Raw genomic sequence first — 20,820 nt, forward strand, 5'->3', positions numbered from 1 at the left:
CATTTCTGACAATAGTCCAGAGTGCTATCCGTCAAAGCCATCACCTCCAGAGTATAGCACCTCATATACGCAGGTTCTAGCTAGGGCAGCATCATATCATAACGTAGCCATGCACACACAACCTCTTGAGGATGATTTTTTATTTAATACGTTGTCCTCAACTCACACCACCTACCAGAGTCTACCCGTGCTTCCTGGCATGTTAAAACATGCGCATCAAATCTTTCAGGAACCAGTTAAAGCAAGAGTGATCACTCCTAGGGTAGAAAAGAAATAGAAGCCGCCTCCTTTAGACCCAGCTTTTATTACCCATCAGCTAACCCCAGATTTCGTAGTGGTCACCGGATGCACCCGGACCAGATAAAGAAAGTAAATAAGTTGATGCTGCTGGTAAAAGAGTAGCATCACAAGCAGCTAATCAATGGCGTTTAGCCAATTCCCAAGCGCTAATGGGCAGATACGACAGGGCCCACTGGGATGAGATGAGACATTATCCAGCATCTCCCCAAAGAACAACTGAAAAGAGCCCAGAAAACAGTAGAGGAGGGAAAGGCAATTACCAACAATCAGATCAGGTCGGCGTTAGACTCCGCAGACACAGCCGCAAGAACTATTAATACAGCTGTCACCATTAGGCGACACGCATGGCTTAGGTAGGTCAGGCTTTAAACCTGAAATCCAGCAGGCTGTTCTTAACATGCCTTTTAACTAAAACCAACTATTTGGCACACAGGTTGATACTGCCATTGAGAAAATGAAAAAAAAGACGCCGATACAGCCAAAGCCATGGGGGCGCTTTACTCAATTCAATACAGAGGCTCATTTCGAAATCCTCAATATAGCGGAGGCTATGGACCCCAATCATCTGAGCCATCTACCTCACAATCCAAACCCTCTTACCAGACACAATACCAAAGAGGGGGGGTTTCAGGGAACCTACAGAGGACAATGTCCCAGAACCAGAGGAAAATATCAGCCCTCAAAGCAACCCACACATACCAGACAGTGACTTCATCCACATCTTCCCTCACCACACTTCCCCTGTGGAAGGAAGACTGCAAGTGCCACACACACTGATTACCCATCACAACAGACAATTGGGTCTTATCCGTTATCCAACATGGTTACTGCATACAGTTCACACAAACCCCTCCAGTTATACCTTCAACACCACACAAACTCTCCTATCAACACATTTCAATGTTGCAAACAGAGGTACAGTCACTATTACTCAAACAAGCCATAGAGCTTGTATCACATCATCAAAGAGGAACAGGGGGTTTACTCCCTGTATTTCCTCATTCCCCAAAAAGACAGAACATTGAGACCAATACTAGATCTCAGAACTCTCAATCTTTACCTCCTATCAGAACACTTTCACATGGTAACACTACAGGATGAAGTCCCATTGTAACAACAAGAAGATGTTATGTCAACACTGGATCGAAAAGATGCGTATTTTCACATGCCCATCCATCCAGCGCACAGAAAATATCTCTGATTTGTAATACAAGGAAACATTACCAGTTCAAAGTGTTACCTTTTTGGATAACAGCTCCCAGGGTATTTACAAAATGCCTTGCCGTAGTTGCAGCCTACATAAGAAGACAACATATCCATGTCTTTCCATATCTCGACGACTGACTAATAAAAGCCAACACTCAAACACAGTGCCAATACCATACACATTATGTAATAAACACCCTACACACACTAGGGTTCTCAATAAACTACCAAAAATCACACCTACAACCAGCGCAGGTTCAACAGTATTTAGGAGCCACATTAGACACCCAAAGAGCACTTGCAAGCCCAAGTCCACAAAGGGTACATTCATTCCACAACCTATTACCACTAATCCAGCCAAACCAACAGTACACAGTCAAATTCGTCATGAAACTGTTGGGCATGAAGGCATCATGTATCGCCATTGTCCCAAATGCAAGACTAAACATGCGGCCCTTATAACAGTGCCTTGCAAAACAATGGTCACAGGCACATGGTCAACTTCAAGATCAAGTGTTGATAGACCGCCAAGCACACATCTCTCTTCAGTGGTGGAATTCAACAAATTTAAACAAAGGGCGGCCATTTCAGGACCCTGTGCCTCATGCCATTCTTCCAACAGATGCATCAATGATTGGATGGGGAGCACACCTCAACAATCACAACTTTCAGGGACAATGGGACACCAAACACAAACCACTTCACATAAATCACTTAGAACTACTAGCGCGATTCCTAGCACTAAAAGTTTTCAACCTCTTCTTGTTCACGAAACCATTCTCATCAAAACAGACAATATGACGACAATGTACTACCTGAACAAACGGGGAGGAACCCACTCATCACAACTTTGTCTTCTAGCACAAAAAATTTGGCATTGGGCAATTCACAACAACATTTACCCTATAGCACAGTACATTCCAGGGATTCACAATCAATTAGCAGACGGTCTCAGCCGGGATCATCAGCAAACACACAAGTGGGAAATTCACCCCCAAGTACTTCACAAGTACTTTCACCAATGGGGAACATCAGACATAGATCTATTCCCCCACCATCCAGAAAGCAAAATGCCAAAACTTCGCATCCAGGTACCCACACCCTCTATCTAAGGGCAATGCTCTATGGATCAACTGCTCAGGGATATTTGCTTACGCTTTTTCCCCCTCTCCCAGTCATTCTATTTCTGGTCAACAAACTGCGTCAAAACAAACTCAAACTCATACTTATAGTGCCAAAATGGGCACGTCAACCATGGTACACGACATTGTTAGACCTGTCACTAGTACCACATATCAAACTACCAAACAGGCCGGATTTGTTGACACAAAACAACTGATCAGGCACCCCAATCCAGTAATACTCAATCTAGCAATCTGGCTCCCGAAGTCTTAGAGATTGGATATCTACATCTTCCACCAGAATGTAATGCAGTAATCAAACGAGCAAAAAAAAAAACACTACCAGGCTGTGCTATGCAAACAAATGGAAAAGGTTTGTCTTTTACTGCCAATCCAAACACATAACACCTCTTTCCGCATCCATACAAGACATTGTAAGTTACTTACTTCATCTACAAAAAGCAAATTTAGCTTTTTCATCCATTAAAATACATCTCACAGCTATTTCAGCCTATTTACAAAATATACAAAACAAGTCTCTATTTAGAGTGCCTGTCATCAAAGCCTACATGGAGGGCCTAAAACGTATCATACCTCCAAGAACACCACCAGTACCTTCATGGACTCTCAATATTGTACTCACACGGCTCATGGGTCCACCGTTTGAACCCATGCATTTGTGGCAAATTCAATATCTAATGTGGAAAGTAGCATTCCTCTTTGCAATCACTTCATTACGAAGAGTTAGTGAAATACAAGCATTCACTATTGAACAACCCTTTATACAAGTACACAAACATAAAGTTGTTCTTCGCACAAACCCAAAATTCCTACCTAAAGTGGAGGATGGTTTCTGCAAGGAAGGGGTTTACTTCAGCTCTGGACATCTTAGGGGTGGTCCTAGCTGAAATGGTCACTCCTTGTTTTCTTAAGTTTCCCGCCAAACTTGCCTTCGAAAGTGGGGCTTTGCCTGGTGGGGGGAGGGGGGCATCTCCACCAACTAGAGTGCCCTGGAGTATTGTAACAGGCGCCTGAGCCCGCCAAGTGTTGCAGTTCCTTCAGGTGGGGGTGGAGGTGTGAGGCACCTCCATCCAGTGCAGGCTTTGTTTCTGATCTCGGAGAGCACAAAGGCTCTCACCCCATTGGGGTCAGAAACTTGTCTCTTGGTGGCAGGCAGGCAAAGGGAGGGGGCGTCCCTATGACCCCACTGGAACAGGGACAAAAACTGTACATCAGAGAAAATATCCAGAAGGAAAAAATGAAAACCCAACTATCCAAGCGAAAACATCAATTTCTCACTGAAACTTAATTTCTTTTAATATAGTCAAAATAATTAAATCACTCCTTTAAAATAACAGTCGACGCGTTTCGGCCTTAAAGAATCTGGTCTCTTCTGCTTGTCTATAAGCAGGTCCCCGGGAATTTAGTGAGCCGGGCTGCCGCTGATTGAGCACTCGAGTTTACAGTTGTTTTCTACCGCGCATATAGTTGATGCATTTATGCATCTTCTGCTGCTAGGCACCTTCTCCATTGTCCTGAAGAGGCTGGATTCTTTAAGGCCGAAACACGTAGACTGTTATTTCAAAGGAGTGACCAATGGAATTCCTGAATTATTGGATTTATAATTTGAGGATTGTATCGGACTTCTTTCCAGTGATTGGTTTCTCTCACTGAGGCCAGATACTTTATTTGGACTAAGGTACTACCTGTTACTGTTACTGCTTGCCACTAGATGGTTTAAGCAGCCTTTTGCTTTATATATTACGGTGCCTGAATTAATTTGTTGGGTGTGGTGCTTTATGTATAAGACTTGTATATATTTAGATTTTATTGGTGTTTTAGTCTTTCTAGGTGCACAGGTAATTCGTTGACACTATGATTTAATTATTTTGACTATATTAAAAGAAATTACGTTTCAGTGAGAAATTGATGTTTTCGCTTGGATAGTTGGGTTTTAATTTTTTCTCAGTGGCAGGCAGGCACAGACCACTCAGTCCTGCACTAATGGATTGGGTAAAATAAATGGGGCATCCCTAAGATGCCCCCTGGGTGCATTTTTCAGTAAATCCAACACTGGCATCTGTGTGGGTTTATTGTGCTGAGACGTTTGATATCAAACTTCCCAGACTTCAGTGAAGCCATTTTGGAGCTGTGGAGTTCGTAATAACAAACCCCCAGCCCATATTCTCAGTGTTCCACACTGTGCTTACAATGTCTAAGAATGGACATAAACACTGTAGAGGCGTATAGTGAGATACTACATCCTTCCTTAGGGCTGTATGTCCTGCTAGAGGGGTGACTTACCTATGCCACAGACAGTGGTTAGTGGACGTGGCACCCTGTGGGGGATGCCAGGTCGACTTTACCTTTTTCTCCTTTTTCACACACAAGCTGCACTGCCAGTGTGCATGTGTTCAGTGAGGAGTCCCTTAGGGCGGCAAAATATATACCGTAGCCCTCAGGGACCTTCCCTGGACACAGGGCTCTTGGTACCACTGGTACCTTTTAGAAGGGACTTAGCTGTGGGTCACGCTTGTGCCAATTGTGGAACAATGGTACATTTTTAGGTAAATAACACAGGTGCTAGGTCCTGGTTAGCAGGATCCCAACACACACTCAGTCAAGTTGGCATACTGTATCTGGCAAAAAGTGGGAGGTACTGCCGACAAGGGGTCAGTTTCCTACACTCACTTTAATCCCTTTCTTGGAAGGTGACTTCCCTTGTAGCCATAACTTCCCCCAGGGCGACCAGAGGGACTAACGCCCTTAACTTGGAAGAACTTTTCTTTCAGGGCCATCGTGTTAGTGGTTCTCAGAAGCAAATCCCAACCGCTGGTCCCACCGGATGCGTTGCTGTTGCAGGTTCTTTGAATCTGGAGACAGGCCGGCAGGGCTGGGGCCAAGTCAGTTGTCTCTGCGGGGCTTTCAGGTCAGAAGTCCTTCTTTCAGGTCGTCCGGAATCTGATTTCCTGGATCCAGGGTCGCCCCTAAATACTATTAAATTAATAAATAAATAAATATTAATAATACATTTAGGGGTGTGTTTAGGGCTGAAGGGCAGTAGCCAATGGCTACTGTCCTTGAGGTTGGCTACACCCTCCTTCTGCCTCCTCCCTGTGGGGAGGGGGCACATCCCTAATCCTATTGGTGGATATCTTCCAAATCAAGATGTAGGATTTTCTAAGGCAGGGGTCACCTCAGCTCAGGACACCTTAGGGGCTGTCCTGGCTGGAGGGTGACTCCTCCTTGTATTTCTCATTATTTCCTCTGGACCTGCTGCCAAAAGTGGGGGCTGTGTCCAGGGGGCAGGTATCTCCACTAGCTGGAGTGTCCTGGGGCATTGTAACACGAAGTCTGAGCCTTTGAGGCTCAGGGCCAGGTGTTACAGTTCCTGCAGGGGGAGGTGTGAAGCACTTCCACCCAGTACAGGCTTTGTTCCTGGTCACAGAGTGCACAAAGGCACTCACCCCATGTGGCCAGAAACCTGTCTGGATGTGGCAGGCTGGCAGAAACTGGTCAGCCTAGCACTAGTAGTTGGGCTGGTATACTGGGGGCATCTCTAAGATGCCCTCTGTGTGCATTTCTCAATAAATCCCACACTGCCATCAGTGTGGATTTATTGTGCTGAGAAAGTTGATACCGAACTTGACAGTATTCAGTGTAACCATTATGGAACTGTGGAGTTTGTGTTTGACAAACTCCCAGACCATATACTTCTTATGGCTACCCTGCACTTACAAAGTCTAAGAATTGGATTAGACACTGGAGGGCCATAGTGCTCATGCAGCTATGCCTTCACCTGTGGTATAGTGCACTCTACCTTAGGGCTGTAAGGCCTGCTAGAGGGGTGACTTACCTATGCCACAGGCAGTGGGTTGTGGGCATGGCACTCTGAGGGGTGTGCCATGTCCTTTTCTCCCCACGAGCACACTCAAACTGTGAGGCAGTGTGCATGTCCTGAGTGCGGGGTTCCCAGGGTGGCATAATACATGCTGCAGCCCTTAGAGACCTTCCCTGGCCACAGGGCCCTTGGTACCTGGGGTGCCATTTACAAGGGACTTATCTGTGTTCCAGGCCTGTGCCAATTGTGGAGACAAAGGTACAGTTTTAGGGAAAGAACACTAGTGCGAGGGCCTGGTTACAGGATACCAGCACATGTAATCATAACTAGCATCAGCAAAAGGCAAAACGTTACGGGGTAACCATGCCAACAGTGGAACTTTCCTACACCACTCCAAGCCAAAAAAGTGGTGTCATTTTCAACGCAGGTGTTGCATGCTGGCTCCCCAAGCACATGCAGACCTGCGATGCCCACATTAAAATATTCATGCTTCCCCTCTCACATTCTATTCCAATTGCAAGAAACTGGCTTCCCTATGTAACACCTCTAGCTGAGGTTTGCAAAGCAGCTACACTTTTCACACACCTTGTCTAAACATTACTGTGTGGATGTCCTGACCCAACAGCAAGCTAAGGTTGGTCTGACTCTATTGCAGCCACTTTTCCTATCATCTGCAACATCCTTGGGCTAAGCCACTGTTTTTGGGAGAACTGCTTTACAGTCTGTGCATAACTGTAGCTACAGCACACATGCCATGACTGGAAAATGTTACCCTGCAAGCATCTGTTCATGGTATGTAGTGTTGTAGATTCCCATACACCTACCCTTCTCCCCTGTCACCAGTTTGTTGCAGCATTCTTTACTAACATTAGCTCTGCATCTTCAATCTCGCCCTTTGTGTGGGAAAACAATCTAACAGTGGTGTCTATGCTCATGCATATTACCAGCAGTAGGTTGGGGGGGGGGGCGCAGGGGTGTCACTCATAAAGGTGTCTTGGAAGGAAAACAAGTTGTTACACATTTGAGCCCAACACCAGATGTCAGGAGTATAATCAGTATGTGAACCTTCAGCACTCCATGCCACGACCAAATGCTTACAGGCTAAGTAACATTTCTGTTATATATTGATTCCAAATAAATGTTTATTAATCTTATTTGCAGGTCATCCAAACCAAGTGCAGTGAAAGAAAAAGACCCACTTCCTTCCCCAGCACCAGTGCCTCTGAAAGATCCCAAAGTGGAAAATGCATCAAGGAAAAGAACAGTCAGTCAGTCATCATCCCTAAAATCAAGCAGCAGTAGTAACAAAGACAACAGCAGCAACAAAAGCAGCTCTTCTAAGCAGAAAAAGATTGAAGGGAAGCCATCTAGCAGTTCAAAAGAGACAAAGGTATGGTTTGTACTATGGCTTTTGATTATGTTATGTTTTTAGAAGATAATTATTTTTTTTAAATACTAGCAAATGTTGTTCTAATTCTGATTGTCATGAAAACCCTGTCTGTCTCATATCTGTTGGAGAGCGGATTTCTTCATGCCCTTTATTAAGAGAATGGATTGTACATTTTGTTCTCCTACTACATTGGCAGGATAACCCCACCAGCTTTGTTAATACAGTTGAGCTGTTGCCTTCAGGTTCCATTTTGGTTACTGACAAAGCAAGGGGTTACAAGGGGACTCTTGATGACCTCTGGAGTCACTGCTGAGAGCCCATCCCCTGATTAGCAACGCTACGCTGCCATGCTCATGCCTGCTTGTCACCGGCAACTCTGAAGTACGGTGCCATAGATACAGAGACACACAGACGTATGCTGGCAGACTTCGTAGAACCCTGCGAAACCCTCGGATCCGTTAAAAACATCGAAGGACAACAAAGTGCCTGACGTTAACCTTGACAAGACCTCCCTTCCTACAGTCAGCCCCCCAACCCCCCCCAGACTCCTGCTGGTACGACGCAGCATGAAAAAGCGCGGGGTTGGGGTCAGAAACCAGGTGTAAAGATGGTGTGCTGGGTTTGGTGTGCAGCAGAGCTGGCATGTGGCCTCTGGAGGGTAGTTTTAGATAGAGTGTTGGAAGGCACGTGAAAAGGTGGCGATTAAGAACTGTGTGGGCCTGGAATTAGATTCAAGAGTAACAAAACATTGCAGGCAAAATATGGAAAGTAAATATAGAGGAGCCCAGAAAGTACTTTAGGATTATTGGCAGGAACAGGACAGAAGGAGTATAAGGGTGGTGGTGGTGGTAGTGGTGGCAGCCTCAGAATCTGATAGTCAGGAGGGTGAGTTAAGTTCTTCTTGACTGGGTGTATATGAATGATCTAGTAACACTTACCGAACTGTGTAACTGATATACACGGGGCAAGGTAAGATATTTAAGTCAAGCTCCATAGGTGCCACCCTTCCCTTAAAACAATCAGTGGTATAAATACCTACTTCTAGGAGCTTGAAGCAGAGGAAGAAAAGTATGGCCCTTACAAGACCCAAGACAGGTCAAGGACAAAATCCTCAAACATGGGGGAGGAAAGGCACAGAGGGGAAGCCCTAATCAGGCGAACCTGTGGAGCAAGTAAGAGATGTAGCAGGAAACTCATCAAGCAAGAATCCTATAAAATGCCGATGAGGGAAGCAGAGGGTGGGGGGGGGGGGTTTGTGGCAGCGACAATCAGTCACTAAATCAATTAACGATTTTGTTGTGGGCAATCATTTTTATAACCAGGAAGCACAAATGGACGAGTCTCCAATTAAAAGGAGAGACACCACAGTCGGTAGCTCTCAAGGAAATTAAGTGTGCTGTCCCTGGATGCAAGCATCCCAAGTATAAACAACATAGACTGTATGGATGAAGACCGACCCTTGCCAGAGCCAAGACTGTCCTCCTCCCCACAGCTGTTTTCCCTATTGGAAAATATGTTTCTGCAAAACTGTGGGCAAGAGAACATGAGTGGTGGAGGACACAGGGATGGGGCACAAGAAGAAAGAGGCAATTAGCAAAAATCTGGGACAGAACCAATTGCTGGTATTTGAACAAATGGGAGGGCCTGAACAACATTCTACACTAAACTTAGGTGTTACAGCTTTACCCTCTGACTCAATGCTGAATATATTGATCATTATGCAAAAAACTTGCAAGGTATTTTTAAGGTGACTGTGTTAAATAACAATATTTTAAAATCCCAGAAACGCTCATCTGCAGTCTATAGCCACAGAGCTAAAGCAAATAAGAGAGCATATGCCAAATGTTGTTAGACTAATAGAGGTAAGCAGGAAATCCGTGACTTCTGAGGCAGATGTATGCACCACTACTTATATGTGTTAAGAGGAAAGGAATACAGCACTATTTACCTCTAGATACCATATGCTAATAACAAAATGGGTGTAGCCTGCAATGTATAGGCAATACATGCCACATACAAAAATGACTAGAAAAGGGCAAAATCTGGGGAGAACAAGGAGAAAGTGCGTACTAATGTAAGGACAGGAAGGGATACTGCCAGACTTCCCAAAAAGGAACCACTAAGTTGCACTCAAGGAGGATCCATAATGAACTATTTGGAAAATAGGGGAACACAGGTAGACCTAGGGGATGAGCTTTAGTTATCAAAGAAAAAGGGGGTTAATTACCGCTCCCTTTGGAAATAGGTTTGACTGGCTTGGGAGGGGTAGCCTCCCCAAGCCACTGGTATCCTTTGAAGGGCACATTTGGTGCCCTCTCTGCATAAACCAGTCTACTCCGGTGCAGGGACCTCCAGTCCCTGATCTGGCGCAAAACTGGACAATCAAAAGGAGTGACCACTCCCTTATCCATCACCACCCCAGAGGTGGTGCCTAGAGCTCCTCCAGAGGGGCCCTGGGTTCTACCTTCTGGAATCCAAGGTTGGAAGGAACCTCTGGGAGCATCTGAGTGGCCACGCCAAGCAGGTGGCGTTGGAGCTCCCTCCTGATAGATGGTCACCTGGCTAGGTGACCAGTCCGCCTTCCAGGGCTATTTAGGGCCTCTCTCTTGCGTGGGTCCTCATTCTGCTTGCAGAATTCCAGCAGGATTCCGCCACAACCTTACTTCGACTTCTAGCCACTAGAACTGCATCACTTAGGTGCTACAGGCAGGTCACGGGGGGCCTCTTGGGCAAGCCAGCGTCTGGGCAAGGTTGAGGGCTGCATGCTGGTCATTGCTGCACCGGGGTCAGTTTCTCATGGGCCTAGGCAGTGCTTTTCCAGGCGTCTGAGAGCTTTGTCCCGTGCAGTCGCGGTCAGGAGGGTCCCCGGGATTCCCTCTGCAGGTGTCGTCGTGGGGGTGCAGAGAGGTTAGCCCAGGGTGGACACGTCGTCAGTCGCCTAGGGATCTGGGTCGTTGGTTTCTCTGGACATAGGCCAGGGGCATCGGTGCAGAGTGGTGGGGACTCACGCTTCTGGAGTGAGGTGAGAGTTCCTTTAAAGATGGTTTCTTCTTGCTTGGTTGGACAGGTCCGCTGTCCATGGAGTTTCTTGGTCCTTTGTAGTTGTTGGACAGTCCTCTGAGTCGGCAGAGGTCACTGGGCACACGTGTTGCTGTTGCAGGTTCTTTGAAGTTGGAGACAGGCCCTTAGGGCTGGGGCCAAAGGAGTTATAGTCTTCCTTCTTCCCTGCAAGGTTTTTCAGCTAGGTAGTCCTTATTCTTTGTAGGTCATCAGGAATCTAAAATCCTGGGTTCAGGGTCGCCCCTAAATACTGAATTTAAGGGTGTGTTAGGGTCCTAGGGCAGTAGCCAATGGCTACTGTCCTTGAGGCTGGCTACACCCTCCTTGTGCTCCTTCCCTTTCGGGAGGGGAGCACATCCCTATCCCTATTGGGCTAAATCCTGCAAAACAAGATGGAGGATTTTCCAAGGAGGGGGTCACTTCAGCTCTGGTCACCTTAGGGGTGGATCTGGCTGAGGGGGTGACTCCTCCTTGTTTTTCTCATTATCTCCCGGGACTTGCTGCCAAAAGTGGGGCTTTGTCCGGGGGGCAGGCATCTCCACTAGCTTGAGTGCCATGGGGCATTGTAACACGAAGCCTGAGCCTTTGAGGCTCACTGCTAGGTGTTATAGTTCCTGGAGGGGGAGGTGTGAACCCAGTGCAGGCTTTGGTTCTGGCCTCACAAAGCACAAAGGCTGTCACCCTAGGGGGGTCAGAAACTAGTCTCTCACTGGCAGGCTGGCACAGACCAGTCAGTCCTGCACAGAAGGATTGGGTAAAATACAGGGGGCATCTCTAAGATGCCCTCTGTGTGCATTTTGTTTAATAAATCCAGCACTGGCATCAGTGTGGGTTTATTATTCTGAGAAGATTGATACCAAACTTCCTGGTATTCAGTGGAGTTCGTTTTGACAAACTCCCAGACCATATACTTAATATGGCCACACTGTACCTGCAATGTCTAAGAATAGACTTAGACGCTATAGGGTCATATTCCTCTTGAAGCTATGCCCTCACTTGTGTTTTTTCACTAAAAATGTACAATTGTTTCACAATTGGCACACCCCTGGCACAAAGATACCAAGGGCCCTGTGACCAAGGAAGGTCCCCAAGGGCTGCAGCATGTCTTGTGCCACCCTAAGGAATCCCTCACCTGACACATGCACACTGCCTTTGCAGATTGTGCGTTTTGGTGGGGAGAAAAAGGCAAAGTCGACATGACACTCCCCTCAGAATGCCATGCCCACAAAACACTGCCTGTGGCATAGGTAAGACACCCCTTTAGGTGGCCTTACAGCCCTAAGGCAGCGTGCACTATACCACAGGTGAGGGCATACTTGCATGAGCACTATGCCCCTACAGTGTCTAATTCAATTCTATTCTTAGACATTGTAAGTACAGGGTAGCCATACTGAGTATATGGTCTGAGAGTCTGTCAATTACGAACTCCACAGTTCCATAATGGCTACACTGAAATCTGGGAAGTTTGGTATCAAGCGTCTTAGCACAGTAAATCCACACTGATGCCAGTGTGGGATTTATTGAAAAATGCACACAGAGGGCATCTTAAAGATGCCCCCTGCATGCCAGTCAGACTCATAGTGTTAGGCTGACCAGTTCCTGCCAGCCTGCCACAACCAGATGAGTTTCTGGCTAGATGGGGTAAGTGCCTTTGTCACTCTGTGGCCAAGAACAAAGCCTGCACTTTGTAACTTTGAAACAACTTTAAAGAGACTCCCACTTCCTGCCTGAAGCGTTAGTCTTCTCACTCTGCACCCAACACCTCCGGCTCAAGTCAAGGACAACAAACACCGCAGAAAGGACTCCCAGGCAACTCCAACGACATGGACACCCTGAGTCGACCCCTCGGCACCCCCACAGTGACACCTGCAGAGAGGATCTAGAGGCTCCCCCTGACCGCGACTGCCTGAAACCCGATACCTGGACCAAGCATTGCACCGACTGCCCCCAGGACCGAGAGGAACCACTTACCAGTGCAGGAGTGACCAGCAGGCGGCCCTCATCCTAGCCCAGTCGGTGGCTGACCCGAGAAGCCCCCCTGTGCCCTGCCTGCATCACTAGACTTACCCCTGAGTCCCTCCATTGCTTTCTATAGCAAACTCGAAGCCTACTTTGCACACTGCACCCTGTGCCGCTGAGGGTGTGTTTTGTGTGCCCCTCCCCCCACCCGGTGCTCTAGAAAAGCCCCCTAGTCTGATCCCACTGGGACGCAGGTACTTACTTGTAAGCAGACTAGAACCGCCTGTTCTTCATAGGTGCCCTCCTTTGACCTCTGCACCTGACCGGCCCTGTGTTGCTGGTGCGGTGGCTTTGGAGTTGCCTTGAACCCCCAACGGTGGGATGTCTATGCCCAGGAGACTGACTGTGTAAGTGCTTTACTTACCTGAGAAACCTAACCAATCTTACCTCCCCCAAGAACTGTTGATTTTTGCACTGTCCACTTTTGAAATAGCTTATTGCCATTTTAACCCAAACTGTGTGTACTACTGTTTTAAATCTAAGTTCTATGCTTACCTGTGCGAAGTACCTTGCATTGTATGTACTGACCTCAAATCTTTAATCTTGTGCTTCTAAAATAAATTAGGAATAGATATTTTTCTATATAAAACCTATTGGCCTGGAGTTAAGTCTTTGAGTGTGTGTTCTTATTTATTGCCTGGGTGTGTGTGCGCAACAAATGCTTAACACTACCCTCTGATAAGCCTACTGCTCGACCTCACTACCACAAAATAGAGCATTAGTATTATCTAATTTTGCCACTATCAACCTCTGTGCACACTGTCTCACTTTGAGATAGCATATATAGAGCCAACTTCCTACACCCTCTCAGCCTGGACCCCACCTAAGGTGTCTAGAGCTGAAGTGACCCCCCTCCTTGAGAAATCCTCCATCTTGCTTTGGAGGATTAGGACCAATAAGGATAGGGATGTGCTCCCCTCCCCAAAGAGGAGTGAGCACAAGGAAGATGTAGCCACCCTCAGGGACGTTAGAGATTGGCTTCTGCACCCTGACCCTAAAAACGCACCTAAATCCTGTATTTAAGGGCTCCCTGAACCAAGAGATTTAGATTCCTGACGACCTCCAAGAAAAGGGGGACTGCTGAGCTGAAAACCCTGCAGAGAAGGAGAGAACAACTGACTCGTCCCCAGGCCTACCGGCCCGTCTCCTGCTTCAAAGCAAAAGAAAAGCGATGCGTCCTGCAGGACCAGTGACCACTGAAAGCCTCCAGGGACTGCCTGCATCACCGAGGACCAAGAAACTCATGTGGACAGCAAAGTTAAAGTGACTGCCACCTCACTCCAGAGCTCTGCTCCCGACAACCGTGGCCCGTGTCCAGAAGAACCAACCAGCCAGAGGACAATTCCTTGTGCCACCCCACACCCACCCAATTCCGAAAAAGTGTCCACCCTGGACTGACACCTCGATGACGACGCCTGCAGAGGAAATCCCGTGGACCCCACCTGACCGCAACTGCCCGGGATGAAGCTATCCTCCGCCTGGAGAAGTATTACACTCGCAGCCCCCAGACTTGGGAGAAACTGACCACCGGTGCAGCAGTTGGCAGCATGCGGCCCTCCTTCCTGTCCAGTCGGTGTCTTGCACGAGAATCCTCTCTGTGCCTCGCCTGTGACCCCTGGTGTCCCCCCATTGAGTTCCATTGGGAACCCAATGCCCTGTTTGCACACTGCACCTAAACCCCAGTCCCCCCAACATGCCGCTGAGGTTGTTTTTGGTGACTCCCTAGTGCTCCTTTAAACCCCACTTATCTGCCCTCCGACAAAGCGGGTACTTACCTGCATGCAGCCCGGAACCAGGGTACCCCCTGTCTCCATAGGGGCCCACATTATTTTGGCTCCTGTTTGACCTCTGCGCGTAACGGGCCCTGTGTTGCTGGTGCTGGGTGTTTGGGGTTGGCTTGAACCCCCAGCAGTGGGCTACCTGTGCTCCAGAGACTGAAACTTTGTTGATTACTTACCTCCAAAACTGTACCTTACTTTCTTCCCTCAGGAACTGTTGAAAATTGTATTGTCCACTTTTAAAATAGCTTTCCGCCATTTTAAGAAAAATTGTGGACGTGGTTGTAAGGAAATGCCTCCTTGGCATGGTTACCACCTGACTTTTTGCCATTTGTTGATGCCAGTTATGACTGAAAGTGTGTGGGGACCCTGCTAACCACCAGTGTTCTTTCCCTAAACTGTACCTTTGTTCCCACAATTGGCACAACCCTGGCATCCAGATCAGTCCCTTGTAATTGGTACCCCTGGTACCAAGGGCTCTGATTCCAGGGAAAGTTTCTAAGGGCAGCCGCATGTATTTTGCCACCCTGAGGATTTCTAAAGGCAGGGGTTACCTCAGCTCAGGACACTTTAGGGGCTGTCCTGACTGGTGGGTGACTCCTCCAACAGCTGATTTGGCCCTAGCCCTTCCGGCCTGTCTTCTGCTTCAAAGAACCTGCAGAAGAAAAGCGAAACGCCCTGCAGCTCCAGCAACCTCTGAAAAAGCTGCAGAGGAGTGCCTGCATCACAGAGGCTCAAGAACTCCCATGGACAGCGGCCCTGTAAAAGGAACAGAAGAAACCACCTCTTCTGAAGGACTCCAGACTCGTGAGTCCTGACCACTCTACACCAGACGCCCAAGGCCCGTGTCCAGGTGGTCCACACAGCAAAAAAGGGTCGCCAGGTGATTGGGAGCAAGATCCCACCCTGGGTTGAGCCCTCCAAAACTCCACGGTGATGCCTGCCGAGGTAATATAGAGGACCCCCCTGACCGCGAATCCCAGATGAAGATATCTGACGCCTAAAGGAGACACTGCACCCGCAGCCCCTAGGCCTTGGAGAACCTGACCTCCGGTGCAGCATTGACCAGCAGGCGGCCCTCTTCCCTGTCAGCCAGTGGTTTGCCCGAGAAGCCCCCCTGAACCTCATCTGCAGCCTCAGAGTGACCCCTGAGGTTCCCACATAGAGTTGCATTGGAAACAAGACGCCCTGTTTGCATCCTGCCGCCCTAGTGCCGCAGAGGGTGTGTGTGTTTGGTGCCTACTTGGGGCCCCTTCAGTGCTTTCTTGAACCACCCGGGTCTGCCCTCCGAGCCACAAATACGTACTTTAGACTGAATTCCCAGTCTCCACAGGAGTCCACGTTAAGATTGCTCAACTTTGACCTCTGCACCTGACCGGTCCCGTGTTGCTGGTGGTGGGTGTTTGGGGTTAACTTGAACCCCCAACGGTGGGCTGCCTATAACCCGGGTAGTAGAACTGCAAGTTGTGTACTTACCTCTAAAACTGTACTTTATCTTTTTATGTTCAGAAAATGCACTGTCCGCTTTTAAAATAGATATTCTCTGTTTTCTTACAAAGTGTTTACTTGACTAAAGTGAAACAGTTACATTAATGTCTATGCTAATACCTTCAACAGTATTCCCTTCTGCACTGAATCTTGTGATTCTAGTAATAAAGTAAGATTTTTTTTTTATATAAAATCCTATTGGTCTGGAGTTAAGTCATTGAGTGTGTGTTTCTTCTATTGCCTGTGTGTGTACAACAAATGCTTAACACTACCCCCTGATAAGCCTATTGCTTGACCACACTACCACAATTAGAGCATTAGTATTATCTATTATTGCCTCTGTCAAGCGTATGTGAACCCCTGGACTCTGTGCACACTACATCTCACTTTGATATAGTATATATAGAGCCAACTTCCTACAATCAGGATGTCTAGTAAGAGAAGTAGGGACTCGAGGCCTCTGCAGCTGAGGAAGAGGCCTTTTCTATCAAGGATTTTGAATCAGTGGTAGAGATAGACCTCAAAACGCCTGTATGGCATGCTGTAAGTGCATATATTCTCGTCCTGCCAAAAAAACACCCAAGTTCCTCCAAAAACAAAGGCTGCTGGGCCTCTAGTGCCAACTTGCCATTGTTCTGCACCAATAATCAACATTGGATAATTGGAAAGCACAAGCACAAGCCTAAGCCAAATACCTTGGTGCCAAGCAGACCAGCTGCACATTCGACACTGACAACCTCTGCTCCACAGTTATCACTGACCACTTCTGCATCAACAAACATGCCACAGCCAGTTTTGGCATCAACTCTTTTGGCTCCGAAACACACACTCCCTTCAACTCTGAAAAAACTGACACCTCAGTCGGAACCAAATACTTCGGTAGAGCCAGTTCTTCAGACTGAAGGAAAAACTCAATGCCAAACAAATACACAGCCTCAAACTGGTCGGATTTTGTCAAAGACTGTTATTACCACATTTTCTGCATCCAAGCGACCTCTTTCCTTTAAAGAGGCCATTGATTTGCCAGTAACTGCTACCAAGAAGAAGAGCACTGAAAGCGTGTACCACTTTACATTCTCCTCCACAACCTTCACCCTCGCCCCTCCTTCAAAGGGTGACCCTTTGATATCACCCCTCCAGGGTCCCCACACGCTTTCACTGGGGAACGAGGGACAACACCTTTGATGTGCCACAACCCTCTGACCTATGGTCAGCTTATGGCACTGACTCCACTAGGCAGCCTCCTCTAGATGATACCACCTCTTTCCAAGATCTTATTGGTAGGGCAGCCACTTACCAATAGGTACTCTTAGATAAAGAGTCTCTTAAGGATGACCTCTTATTCGAGACCCTCTCTATTGCACATAGTTCAACACAGGACTTATCTATGCTAAAACAAATGTTGAGGCTCTCAAACGACATTTTCAAACAGCTTGCTACGGCAGTGCAAGATCATATCAAGGTTGGAGAAAAAAATAAAGCCTCACCCTCTGACCCTTTTTTTAGCAGAGTAAATCACACGGATTCTTTAGTGGTATCCAATGCCAGTAAGTGGGGTAATTCCGAAGCTGCCAGGGATGCTCCACCTCCTTACAAGAAGTGCAAGCTCATCAGTACCTCTGGCTCAAAAGAATCTTGCCTGCAGGCAAAAGTCATAAATTTTTATGGCAAGGGTTCTGTATTATTCTCTGTTTTCCTGTGTATTATATTCATCTTGGTTGTTTGCATGTGTATTATGATTCTTTCATTTTGTAATGAGTGTTTTGCTGAAAATTCAAATATTTCGAATGATCCCATCATGTGATTAGGAACTGCCCAGAAAGAAAAAAAAAAAATGTTAGGCATAACATTTAATATGTATGAACTAAAGGGTTATACTGCCACACTATTCATGAAATAACTTTGTAAGAGGATTATTTGTCATCATTTTTAGGAAAAAGCTTCAAGCAACTCAGCTAGTTATCCTCCCATACCTATCCCACCTCCAGACACTTCAAAATCACGGCGAGCAAGGTTGACCTTTGAAGAACGGTAACATAACCTGCAAATTATGTTTTTTTGTGGTTTTACCAAATAGGGGTTATTTCAATTGATGCTAAATACATTAGTAAGACCTTTTATGGGTCATCTTTTTTTTTTTTTTTTTTTAAGGTGTCCTGTTCCAATTAATTGTTTAATTGCTATCCTTTCTTTGTCTGTTCCATTTTCCTACCCTACCTCTTCAGAGCTGTACCACTTTGAAGAGTCAGGTACTATCTCAGTAAGCTTCCTTGACAAGTTGAGCTGAATTGGCTGGAAGGGGCACAAGAGTTAAAACTATGCTATAGTGGTGGACTTGGGAGTAGAGTCTGTCCTGAAAGGTCTGAGGGAATCCACAGCTTAACTATTAAATAGGGGTGGCATTACATGTTCTAATTAGTATGTATGTTCTACTCGATAATGTTTGAACGCTTCTCTTGGTGCAACAGGACTGATATTAAAAACCTGTTGGCAAGAGGAAAGGCGATTAAAGTAGGGAGTGGTTTTGTTATACTAAAGTGGTTTACACTGCCTTTAGTTTTGAGCATGTTTCCAACCTTTGCTGTTTTAGCGTTATGTATTTACATTTAGCAATGCTAACCAGAAGAAAGGTTCCCTAATGTGTTGATCAGAAATAACTATTTTGTAATACTTTTTAGCAGTCTTTAACTGTAGGACCTCAAAAAACATTTAGTCTCCAGTGTCATTTGTGCATCATTTTTGCCCTAATTTTGGGCTGTAACCTCTAAGCTTGATGACACCGAACAAGGGCAATCTAATGCTAAGACTTGGAGTATTTAATAATCTCCTTAATTGTTTTTGATTAGCGTTGCATAAAAACCAGTACCTTGTAAGTAACTACAACTAAATGCAAAGAGAGCATGCTGTAAAAAAAAAAAATACGAGACACAAGATACTTCTTGAACGCAATAGGCATTTGATAATGAGCAGAAACTAATCTTTTGTAAAGTTCACTTTATATTGTTCCATTCTTAAATGATGGTTGAATTCAAGCACTTTTTTATCAGTGCCAGAGTCTAGGGTGACCCTTATTTTCTTGCATTATTGATTGCCAGTCTTCAAGTTGAGAAACTGGAACGTGACGTCTCCAGTTCAGGGCTTTAATGGTCTGTGTCAGTGCATGTATGCTGTTTCCACCCTTTTGGTGGCTCAGTACCTATATATACGCTTTTATCCTAAAAAGTTTTACACTTTTACTGTCTTGACTTTAATCTTCTGCTCTCTTGCATGATTGTTTTTGGTGGAGTAAGGAGACACTTTATTAAATTGTTGCTGACATTTCAAAGGCCTTTGCTTCTGTATTGTTTTCTCATCAGGGTTCATGGTGATTATTTCTTCTGCTTTGGATCTTTAATAGATTCACATGTTTGAATTATTCTTCAACATCAGAGATTCTGAATTTCAAAAAGAAACAAAAGTACATGTATGTTTAAGGTTTTTTTCTTGTCAAATCTCCATTATGCACCATAATTAAGATAAATGTTCAAAACTTTGTCACAAATGTAAAAAGAAATAAATGGGACAAAATATTAATGAAATTATTTGATTATTGCACAACACAACTACATTCATGGCCTACCAAAAGGTCAGCTATGAGGTGCAGCCAAACCAGCTACTCTGAGGAATGTGAGAAAGTTACAACACTGATCATTGTCAAGTTCAGCCATCTAGCCAGGAAAATGGAGCCACATTCTGCCAGGTAAAGGCCAGCAGCAGTAAATGGTACATCAAATCCTTACAGACCGGGGCAAACAGTTGATTAGAGAAATAGAATTTTGCACATAGTTCACCTCTACATTGGTCAAGCAAAAACGTTTAAGAACTAAAGAAAAGTTACGAAAGGACATCATGGACAGTAGAAAGCTATGGGAAACTTACTTCATCATTGGTAATGCAAGGAATCCAAAATAATTTTGGACTTTTGTAAATAAAGTAGAACTTTTCACAAACCATGAAACACTAGTGTCATGGAGAAAGTTTGGATTAGACATCTCAATGCCTTTTACAAAGGCTTGTCAGTCAAGCATTGCGTTATTTCCGAAGCAGTTTCAGATCTCTTGCAAAATTGCATTTCTATCAAAGCATGCAGGTCACCTATATTAAAAAGTCAGTGTATATGTGTGGTGTATGGCCTTAATAATGCCCTTCCTGTTCACTTGTTCAGACAGAACACACTCTTTTGGGCACAAGTTATTTCGGAATACGTTGGCTCACTCCTCCAACTTATTTATATATTTTTAAAAAAAAGGCTTTGTGTCAAACACATTACAGGCTGATTGCCCTTCTAGATATCGAGGCAAAATATTGTGCTAACCTGTTCTTGCAATAAATACAGCTGGTTGTTTGTAATCAGACAACCTTGCTGGTTTATGAACCATCACAAATATTCTCACATTTTCTGTACTAAAAGAAAAATCCCTCAACTTAAAAACTCTGGCAAATGCTTGCTTTATTGATTTTAAGTTGACTTTTGGCAAAGTATCCAGAAATAATTTTATGAAAATAAGTGGGGTATACCATCACAACTACTGTGAGCAGTACAGATGCTTTCCACAAAGGAATAGGTAAGAGTGAATG

General features: G+C 45.7%; 1 protein-coding gene across 4 annotated transcripts in view; it reads left to right on the plus strand.

Annotated features, from left to right (window-relative positions):
* AFF4 (ALF transcription elongation factor 4) overlaps positions 1–20,820 on the plus strand; it is a 902,368-nt gene that overhangs the window by 579,028 nt on the left and 302,520 nt on the right. For all 4 annotated transcript variants that reach the window (XM_069244725.1, XM_069244727.1, XM_069244726.1 and 1 more), the window contains 2 exons: positions 7,630–7,858; positions 18,137–18,234. In XM_069244725.1, the coding sequence (XP_069100826.1) occupies positions 7,630–7,858; positions 18,137–18,234 (327 nt within the window). The remainder of the gene's footprint in view (positions 1–7,629; positions 7,859–18,136; positions 18,235–20,820) is intronic.

The sequence above is a fragment of the Pleurodeles waltl genome, chromosome 7 (assembly GCF_031143425.1).
Source record: "Pleurodeles waltl isolate 20211129_DDA chromosome 7, aPleWal1.hap1.20221129, whole genome shotgun sequence".
Lineage (NCBI taxonomy): Eukaryota > Metazoa > Chordata > Amphibia > Caudata > Salamandridae > Pleurodeles > Pleurodeles waltl.